At 34.6% G+C, this 11543-nt stretch overlaps 1 protein-coding gene across 1 annotated transcript; it reads right to left on the bottom strand.

Moving 5' to 3' along the window:
- Positions 1–602: 602 nt before the first annotated feature.
- Positions 603–4762, bottom strand: LOC139886339 (sodium/proton antiporter 2-like). Its single transcript, XM_071870104.1, has 10 exons — positions 4391–4762; positions 3921–4094; positions 3686–3814; positions 3401–3577; positions 3139–3245; positions 2672–2792; positions 2523–2584; positions 2054–2356; positions 1652–1946; positions 603–1099 (listed from the first exon to the last, which is right to left on the bottom strand). Exons 1-10 carry the CDS (start codon positions 4631–4633, stop codon positions 983–985), a joined length of 1728 nt encoding a protein of 575 aa, XP_071726205.1. The 5' UTR covers positions 4634–4762; the 3' UTR covers positions 603–982.
- Positions 4763–11543: the final 6781 nt, after the last annotated feature.

Here is an 11543-nt window from a genome sequence, read left to right as displayed (position 1 = left end):
ATATATATATATATATATATATATATATATATATATATATATATATATATATATATATATATATATATATATATATATATATACATAATTCATTTCATTTTTGGCCAAAATATATTCTTGTTGCAACTGGTGTCTTATTTATAATATAATTAGGGGTGATTAGACCACACATGATTGATTAATGGGTTAGGCTGGTTGATTCCTTAATATGTAAAAGCAGAGTGATCTTTCCACAAAGGTTGACTTGCAACTCATTTTTCTATCTTGAATTTAACGGTTTTTTGGAGTGCATTTTTACTTCAGTGGATGTTACACCGATTTTACATGTTTTTATTTTTCTTATTTGATCCATCCATCTAATCTATCTATGCTTTATTTTTCTTTTCTAATTATAAATGATTCTAATGAGATAAAATACAACTCAAATGTTTTCATTTATCCTGGCGTAAATTGTCAATTTTGGTATGGTATGTAGTCTTGCAGCAACAAGGCTTGGGATAGCTAGCTTCTTGGTGTTAGAAGTTGGAAGCAGTGGTGTGGTCCAGATCCTGATCCTCAATACAATTGTGTTTGTGAAGCATTATATGATCAATGAGTTGCAAAATAGAATGTATATTTGGTTGATGTGAAATTCAATTGGTGAACTGCAAGCAAATGTTTCAAGTGAAACAACATAGTACAACTCTGCAACTACCAGTAGGTCTTTTCACAACATTTATTGCGGAATGAACAACATATAAATTTGGTCACGCGCACTCGTTTTCCCACTCATAACCGTCCCTACAAAACTTATACAACACCTGGACCAACACAACATTATCAGTGTACAACCTTTTAGTTCTGTTCTATTAACAGGTTTTAGCTTGATTATTATGTGGCAGTAGGTTCCATGTCATCTTCACCAGATTTACATCTGCAAATGCTCACTAGAACACCTACCTGTATTTGTGGTAGTTTTAAATCATCTGCATCACAACCCACTTCATGAACCCGGGATGAATGGAAGACTGGCTACAGTTGTGGGGGAAAAATGTAGGTTCTGAGTTGCTAGATATGTCACAATCCCCGCAGCATAACCAGCAAAGGCGAAACCACTTGCCTGAACCAACAAAGACTTGGTAGTTTATATATCAATTGAATTATAACTAAGTCTTTATATCAGTTTCGGAGTTGTAAAGTAGTCACTTTGATATTTATCTAAGTTTAGACACTTCTCATTTAAAATCCTTAGAACCTCATGCAATGTGACAATAATACACCATACCTTGAGCCACGCCACAAATTTCAAAAGATGCCGGCTCAATTTGAATTACTAACACTTTGTGTCTGCTTATTCTATTTTTTTTCTTCAAGAATTTGAATACTTTATTAATTAATGATTAGTAAATCGTGGTAATGGTTGTCAATCTGAATCTATGCGTAGGACTATTAGGAGGTTGTATGCGTTAATAATAAACTAAGGGTCACTTCCAACCTGTTCGACCCATTACTCTTCAAACTAAATTGTTTTACGTGAGCCGATTTCACACATTAATACTATATAATAACACAGCTCAAATTGATATAAGTATAGGGATTGTGACCTCCACAATATATCCTACATCTAGAAATACATACACATCAAGGAAATGATATACTAGAAAGAATATACCTTCCGTAAATACCAGAAAAAGTCAATTTTCTCCATTCCCATTAAGGCAACACCAGCAGCAGATCCAATGACAAGCATGGAGCCACCTGTCCCGGCACAAAATGCTACCAACTGCCAAAATTGGGAGTCTTGGGGATAAGAAGAAAGGTCATACATTCCCATTGCTGCAGCCACCAATGGAACATTATCTATAATTGCCGAAACTACCCCTATAGCGCTTGCAATCAAGTCACTATTTGGAATATGTGAATCAAGATAATTTGCTATTTCTCGAAGAACCCCTGCTGCCTCCAAGCTGAAGTTTCAATCAATCAATATTTCCATTACATGACACGTCATCTAAAAAAAAAAAAAAAACAAAAAATAGAAAGTGGTATTAATTGTGCATGATGCATGGCATACCTGCTGACAGATAAAAGGATCCCAAGGAAGAAGAGAGCTCCTTGAGTATCAATACGGGATAGAGCCTGAGGTACTTTTAAGCGTTGTCTCTCTGATTCTCCATAGTGAATAGCATCCGTCAGGATCCATAGAACTCCAAGCCCAAATAGCATACCCAAATAAGGAGGCAAACCAGTTAAACCCTTAAACACCGGAACAAACAATAATGCCCCGAGACCCACGCCAAATACAAGCTGCCCACGTGGAGCCATTTGTTCTGAAGCCAGAACATCATCCATATTCTGTCCCTTGTCATCAACTTCACTGAAAAACACACATTTGATCGATTCATGCGTTTAAATCACTTATGGTTAAACACTCAAACATTATAATGTGGTGCGCTTGCTTGCTCTTATGGATATTATTGCAATTTTAGGTCTTTGAGTAACTAATACCCAGATAAAACCAACTAGGGTTTTTAAGTACCTACCTTGAGAAGGACATGAGGGCCAACGGTACTGCAAGAGAAACCACACTAGGAACAAATAAGCTCTGTCATAGCAGAAACAGGGCAATGAAATTAATGGTCAACAAACTATGTACACAATAATATCACATATAGCAAGAAGACAATAATACCGTCATGGTTGGCAATGTAGAGATTTGGCCATGTATCCAAAGCATAGTAGTTGTTACATCACCGATAGGAGTCCACGCTCCACCAGCATTTGCTGCTATCACAACTACCGCACCAAGTAACCTGCCAAATTTTCGGCAGGTAGCACTTATCAAATTGTATTACAGAAAATATATGCACAGAATGTAAACGGATTATATCATATTGGTCATGGGTTGAGAACAGGAATGGAACTCTATGAGATCAAATCTCTCGTTGTTCCTAAGTAAATCAGTGGTATAGCGATCAGCTGTTAACTGATTGATCGTAGGTTCGAATTTAAGCCATAAGGAATTAAGACTTCAAGAAGACCACAACATTAGATAAAAAAATTTAAAATCAAAATAATGAATTCAACGCGTGCAATTCTTTTTGGTAGTACAACTAAATGAAGAAAAAACTGGTCAGCTAAATGGCTACAACTACATACTTTCGGTATTCTGACGGAGGAACCAGTTTCCTCAATAAAGAAACCATGACTATCGTAGATGTGAGGTTGTCAAGCACCGAGCTCAGAAAGAATGTCACAAACCCAACCTGAAATGATCATTAACACCAAAAGATATAAGTATAGAAAATTGATAATGATTTACTAAAAGATCCAAATGCAAAAATATAAGGTTAGTATTTCAAATGGGAACTACTTTAATGAATTAAAATGACTCTTGAAAAAACTTAAGTTGTTTACTAACCACCCATAGGAGGGAACGTGGCTTGCGGGTTGTAATATTGTCAGTAACCAGCTTAAAACCTTGATGAGCATCAACTATCTCAACTATCGTCATTGCACCAAGCAAGAAAAATACTATTTCACTCACTTCTGCGGATGCATGAGTTAACTCTGCTACAGCTATGTCCGTTGAGGGTGCCTATGGGATAAAATTGCCAACAAATGTAACTATAATAAAAGCTTAACCCACAAGCTTAACACTAAATACAAACATATAAAATTCAAATTGAGACATTGAAATTCTTACCCCGATGCTGCGAACAACCCACAAGCTTACTGCCATTAGTAATCCTACTCCACTCTTATTAAAGGCAAGTGACTCTTCAAAAATGATGCCAGCATACCCTAATCCAAATAACAATGCCATTGCAAGATCCTGCAACAACAAGTAAAAACAGATTATTTAACTTTTTACTAAAATATATTGTCATTCATGATGTCATCACTAACAGATATTGGGAGCCAATTAGATTAAAAGCCACCTGGTTTGCAGCAACCCAGGATTGATTAATTGCGACTGCCCCTGTTGCAGCTGCTCCAAATATCGCTACAGCTTTCAATATATCAGTCTTTGGCTGATAAGTATCTTCATATTCCTGTGAGCTTGTTTCATCCACTGAACATAAAGGATCACAAGATCCAGATGGTGTAACATCCTAATGTTGAAATTTGACAATCTCAGCACGTTTGCTAAACAAATGTAATCACTCATTACAACTAACATATATATATTGAAATTAATTTTCACTCATTACAACAAGGGTTTTGTCAATTAAATTAATTTCCACAAGGGTTTAGAGTAAACTGAATTAAAATGAAATCCAATTTCAATTTATAAAAGACTAAACCAATATCGAAATTTCATTAATTGGATATAATTCAATAGCAAAATTACAGACTTTAATCAGTCAGTCAGTTTAAAATATAAAAAGTGGAAAATATTTAGTAAAACCTGAAACTGCTTATCCGAATTGGGTTTTGGCTGTTGTTGAAATGATGATGGGTTTCCTGCTCCACCACGTGCCTTATCTTCTGCACGTGCCAAAACCCCATTTCTGTGGAACACGTTTGGACTTTTATGTGTTAGCAGAAGGTATGGTGGAGGTAAACATAAGATTGGGGAACGCTTCTTGAATTGGGTATCAGGGGAGTGAAAGAGGTGGTGGGTTTTAAATGGAAGGGGTGTGGTAGACATTCAGGCCGTGGTGGTTGTGTACGGTGCCCGACGGTGGTTGTGGTGGTGATGGTGGCTGAGAAGTGGGCTTTGGAATGATCGGATAGTAGAGATTCAAGACAAAATCTTGTTTTTTGCTTTTGCATGTTAAATGTACAATTGTTGTTTCGTATAGTACAGTGATCAACACTTGTTTGACTTTAGAATTTAGATTATTAGACCACCCCTATGGTTATGGTTAGTTACCCGCTCATTCCCTGTAACTAATCATAGGCACCACTTAGTTACCCGCGTTAGTTACCTGCTTTTATCATAGATTTAACGGAATAGTTATAGGAATTGCGGGTCCCAGTATTTTTTATTGTTGAACTTAATGCTTTATTGCTTGTACGTTGTATATTAAGAGGAGTATTGTTTTAGCCATGATAGGGAGTGTTTAGTTATGAGTTAGTTATAGGATATTGGTGTTGATGTGACGCTGATGTGGAAGGTTAAGAGGATGAATAGTTTAGTTACGATAGGGAGTGGCCTTAGACTACATATTACGGCGGCGTGAGTCTCCAGAAACGCCCCACAAATGTCTGAAATGGAGCGTTTGCCAAAAGAATACGGAAGATTTTAGGTGCGTTTGTGGGTTTTTTTATTATTTTTTTAATTCTTTTCCTACCATTTTAACTACTTTTTAACCCAACCTCCACTTATATTTTGCCACATCACTCACAAACGCCCCAACAACATTTGACAAAAGCCCCCTTTACAACTCCCCCTTTCCCTGCCATGGTCCAGTCACTGACTTGCCCCAAAAAATGTACCTTACCCACTTCACGTCACAATCACCATTATCTATGGTCTTACTAAGAACTCATGCACCACGACAACTCTATAAAATAGTATTGAAAAACGTTATTACTGTTAGGAAATCTAGGTGAGCCCTAACAAGAACTTAATAACCCTAGTTATCAAACCCACCGTGCAACAAACAAATAATCTCTAACACAAATAAAGACAAGAACAAGAAACGTAAAGAACAAGGAATTAACGTGGTTATGTCCAATCGTTTAATTCAAACGAATTGGTTTAATCCACGGCCAAACAAAGAGGATTTTATTATATTTTTCGTAGGTGTACATTGCAGGTTACATAAAATCAAGTTCTAGTTACATAAAATCAAGAATACTTTCAAGTTTGCTAGCTCACTTCCAATCTTGTAAGGTGATCATCCAACCTCAAGAAATCTTTGTTTCTTATAGTAGGTTATCATTCTAATACAAGGTAATAATCATATTCAAACTTTGGTTCAATTTCTATAACTATAACAATCTTATTTCAAGTGATGATCTTACTTGAACTTGTTTTCGTGTCATGATTCTGCTTCAAGAACTTCGAGCCATCCAAGGATCCGTTGAAGCTAGATCCATTTTTCTCTTTTCCAGTAGGTTTATCCAAGGAACTTAAGGTAGTAATAATGTTCATAACATCATTCGATTCATACATATAAAGCTATCTTATTCGAAGGTTTAAACTTGTAATCACTAGAACATAGTTTAGTTAATTCTAAACTTGTTCGCAAACAAAAGTTAATCCTTCTAACTTGACTTTTAAAATCAACTAAACACATGTTCTATATCTATATGATATGCTAACTTAATGATTTAAAACCTGGAAACACGAAAAACATCGTAAAACCGGATTTACGCCGTCGTAGTAACACCGCGGGCTGTTTTGGGTTAGTTAATTAAAAACTATGATAAACTTTGATTTAAAAGTTGTTATTCTGGGAAAATGATTTTTATTATGAACATGAAACTATTTCCAAAAATTATGGTTAAACTCAAAGTGGAAGTATGTTTTCTAAAATGGTCATCTAGACGTCGTTCTTTCGACTGAAATGACTACCTTTACAAAAACGACTTGTAACTTATTTTTCCGACTATAAACCTATACTTTTTCTATTTAGATTCATAAAATAGAGTTCAATATGAAACCATAGCAATTTGATTCACTCAAAACGGATTTAAAATGAAGAAGTTATGGGTAAAACAAGATTGGATAAATTTTCTCATTTTAGCTACGTGAAAATTGGTAACAAATCTATTCCAACCATAACTTAATCAACTTGTATTGTATATTATGTAATCTTGAGATACCATAGACACGTATACAATTTTTCGACCTATCATGTCGACACATCTGTATATATTTCGGAACAACCATAGACACTCTATATGTGAATGTTGGAGTTAGCTATACAGGGTTGAGGTTGATTCCAAAATATATATAGTTTGAGTTGTGATCAATACTGAGATACGTATACACTGGGTCGTGGATTGATTCAAGATAATATTTATCGATTTATTTCTGTACATCTAACTGTGGACAACTAGTTGTAGGTTACTAACGAGGACAGCTGACTTAATAAACTTAAAACATCAAAATATATTAAAAGTGTTGTAAATATATTTTGAACATACTTTGATATATATGTATATATTGTTATAGGTTCGTGAATCAACCAGTGGCCAAGTCTTACTTCCCGACGAAGTAAAAATCTATGAAAGTGAGTTATAGTCCCACTTTTAAAATCTAATATTTTTGGGATGAGAATACATGCAGGTTTTATAAATGATTTACAAAATAGACACAAGTACGTGAAACTACATTATATGGTTGAATTATCGAAATCGAATATGCCCCTTTTTATTAAGTCTGGTAATCTAAGAATTAGGGAACAGACACCCTAATTGACGCGAATCCTAAAGATAGATCTATTGGGCCTAACAAACCCCATCCAAAGTACCGGATGCTTTAGTACTTCGAAATTTATATCATATCCGAAGGGTGTCCCGGAATGATGGGGATATTCTTATATATGCATCTTGTTAATGTCGGTTACCAGGTGTTCACCATATGAATGATTTTTATCTCTATGTATGAGATGTGTATTGAAATATGAAATCTTGTGGTCTATTATTATGATTTGATATATATAGGTTAAACCTATAACTCACCAACATTTTTTTGTTGACGTTTTAAGCATGTTTATTCTCAGGTGATTATTAAGAGCTTCCGCTGTCGCATACTTAAATAAGGACGAGATTTGGAGTCCATGCTTGTATGATATTGTGTAAAAACTGCATTCAAGAAACTTATTTTGTTGTAACATATTTGTATTGTAAACCATTATGTAATGGTCGTGTGTAAACATGATATTTTAGATTATCATTATTTGATAATCTACGTAAAGCTTTTTAAACCTTTATTTATGAAATAAAGGTTATGGTTTGTTTTAAAAATGAATGCAGTCTTTGAAAAACGTCTCATATAGAGGTCAAAACCTCGCAACGAAATCAATTAATATGGAACGTTTTTAATCAATAAGAACGGGACATTTCACCGCACTTCCAGCATGTCAGATTCTTTCTAGAGTTTCTCTTCTGCCTATCCGAACACAACAGTACCGTAGCTTCTGATGACGAGACTCCGTTACCTTCCAATCTTTTCTCCTCGGATAGGAGCTTGCTAGTAACATCTTCAAACTTCAACGTTTCTTTCCCGTACATTAGAATAGGTTTCATGTGCTCATAGGACGATGATAAAGATAATATCAACCTCAAAGTTTTATCTTCATCATCCGTTTTAACTCCAATAGCCTCCATTTCAGAAACAATACCGTTAAGAATACTTAGATGATCTGAAATCTTTAAACCTCCATCTATACGCAGAGTATGAAATTGTTCTTTAAGACATAACCGATTTGAGATGCCCTTGCCCTGGTACAACTGCTCTAGTTTAACCCAAAGCTCCTTTACCGTTGATAACCCGTGCACATTTGCAAGCACGTTCTTTGCAAGACACAAATGAATCGCACTTGCTGCCCTCAAATCCATATCATCCCATTCTTCTTCATCAAACTTACTGCTAGAATCACTGCCGGGAACAAAGGTGGGTTTACCTTTCAATGCCTTGTGTAACCCGGACTGAATCAACACATCCTTGACTTGAACCTGCCATAAGCCAAAATTGATCCTCCCATCAAATTTCTCTACATCAAACCTCATTGGACTGAACTTCGACATCGTATCCGTATCCTATAAACAACACTTTCTCTGATTTTGCTCACATTTCGACTGGCCGACAGATGTAGTGGAGTGGCTCACAGGATCCGTTAAATTGGAAAATCCAACACCCGGTCCACTACAAATTCTAGACACCACTTACTCCGAATCAGAAAAAATATTGTCTAACCAGATACCCTATACGATCAATAGAACTCGTTTCTGATGTGGACGATCCACTCCCGTGGCAACCACGGAGCATACTCCAACTCCTATAACTGAGACCCCCGTCAAACCTGACGCTCTGATAACAGTTGTTGGGAAATTACGGTCTCACTAATTCCCACCACCCAGCCCAACAATAATAGTAAAGAAATAAAAATAATACACAACACAAGATTTAACGTGAAAACTCCAAAACAGGAGAAAAACCACCGGCCCCCAAAGAGAGAAATACATTATATCACAAATTGTTACAATGATATAGACGACTCTCTTAAGCCAACTACACTCTCCAAAATATTTAACTAATACAACTCTCAAACAAGGGTAAGAAAGAAAGAAATAATCAAATACTTAAAGTGTATTGATTGGTGCAATTTGGAATGAAGACTTAACCCCTCTTTTATAACCAAGCAAGTCCCCTCTAACTTTTTCCTCCCACCTATGTGGGATAACATCCTTCACAAATACTATGAAACCATATCCAATTCTTCTAACTAAAACTATATCCAACACTCCATACACAAAGATTGTGTGTAGAAGTATCCAATAGATGACTAGCCACTTTGACCTTTTGCACAATTTGTCAAGTTATATTTGTGAAATATAACACAATCAAATGTTACTTGCAACATTACTAGGTGCATATATATTGTTACTTCATTGCACATAATTATTTCATCTAAATTATAATGTTATCATACATATTATGGTTGATCATATTTAAATCGCATTTAAATACTTAAATGGTATCTAATTACTCTATGTGTGTGACCCTATAGGTTTATATGTGTTACTACTGTAAACATAAGTTAAGGCTTGGGCATTAATAACCAACATAAACAACTGATGTTTTAGCAGAGAGGTATAAAATACTATTAATTTTTACAAGAAAATACTATTAAATACGATACAATTTTACACAAGATATTTATTTATTTAGAGAATGGATATACTTAAACCTTGCTACAACACTTATAGGCAGTGTACCTAATCGTACAGTAGTGTAGTTTTTAGTAAGTCCGGTTCGTTCCACATGGAATCTTTTTAAACAAAGCTTAACGCTATATTAGTTTACTTTTGTAAAAATACAAATATATATATAAGTAATATTATTATTATAAAGGGGGGGTTTTACCGTTTAATGACCGGTTTGTCGATTTTAAAACTTTAGTCGCAGTTAAAACCAAATGTAAAATAATAAATAAATACAAGACTTAATTTAAAGCGTAAAGTAAATAACGATAATGAATTTGCGAATAATAAAAGTGCGATAAAATAAACTTGCGATAATTAAAAAGTACGATAATTAAAAGTGCAATTAAATACAATAACAATAAAAATGCGATAATTAGAAGTGCAATTAAATATAAAATAAAGGAAATTAAATATGAAATAAAAGAATTATGCTTATTTAAACTTCCGTAATCATGATGTTTGACGTGTTGATTTTAGTTTTATGCCCATGGGTTAATTGTCCTTTGTCCTGGATTATTTAATATGTCCGTCCGGTTTTTGTCCATAACAGTCCATCAGTCATAAATATAAAGTGCGAGTGTCCTCGTCAAATTATCCTTAAACCCAAAGTTAAATATTCCAATTAATTGGGGACTTAAACTGTAACAAGATTTTAATACTTTTATTAATAATTACACCAGGATGTTGACTGAGTGTAACCCAAGGTTTTAATATTTTGTTATCAATTATACCAAGTGTCCTTGTACATAATTTCACCCCTGTTTTAATTATTCTAGTGGCTATTAATCCATTCCCGTGTCCGGTTAAATGAACAATTATTCGTACATATAAATACCCCGCCCATCGTGTCCGATCGAGTGTATATGGTAATTATAGGGACGCCCAATTGTAAATCTTTATATTAACATTAACAAACTATCATTTAGTTAAACAAATATAAAGCCCATTAATAGCCCATAGTCTAATTTCTACAAGTGTCGTTCTTTTGTCCAAACCCTAATTATGGTACAAAGCCCAATTACCCAATTTTAGTAATTAGCCCAACATCATGATTACTTTGGATTAAATAAGCATAATAATAACTTAGCTACGAGACATTAAATTAAAAAGGTTGAACATAACTTACAATGATTAAAAATAGCGTAGCGTTACACGGACAGAATTTCGACTTACACCCTTACAACATTCGCTAACATACCCTTATTATTAGGATTAAAATTAAAATTAAAATTAAAATATAAATATAAATATTTACGTATTATGAGAGAAGAAGAAAAAAAAGATGATGAAAATGATCAGAATTCGGTTGGCTTTATAGGGAATTGAGTTCAGGTATACTCCGCGACTCGCGGCATTTTTTGCCTTCAAACTCCGCGAGTCGCGGAGTTTGTAAATACAGCTCACTCCAGTTTGGAGTCTTTCTTGCCGACGGTTTTTTATTATAATATATAAATAATTATAAGAATTATTTAAATATTATATTATATTTATGTGCATAGTTGACTTGTAATTTTTAGTCCGTTGCATCGAGCGTTGAGAGTTGACTCTGGTCCCGGTTTCGGATTTTCGAACGTCCTTGCGTACAATTTAATATCTTGTACTTTGCGTTTTGAATCTTGTACTCTTGTAATTTCGAGACGTTTCTTATCAATAATTGGAACCTCTTTGATTGTCTT

This window comes from Rutidosis leptorrhynchoides, chromosome 1, assembly GCF_046630445.1.
Source record: "Rutidosis leptorrhynchoides isolate AG116_Rl617_1_P2 chromosome 1, CSIRO_AGI_Rlap_v1, whole genome shotgun sequence".
NCBI lineage: Eukaryota > Viridiplantae > Streptophyta > Magnoliopsida > Asterales > Asteraceae > Rutidosis > Rutidosis leptorrhynchoides.
The sequence above is the reverse complement of the archived record's forward strand: the minus strand, read 5'-3'. Positions and strand labels throughout refer to the sequence as shown.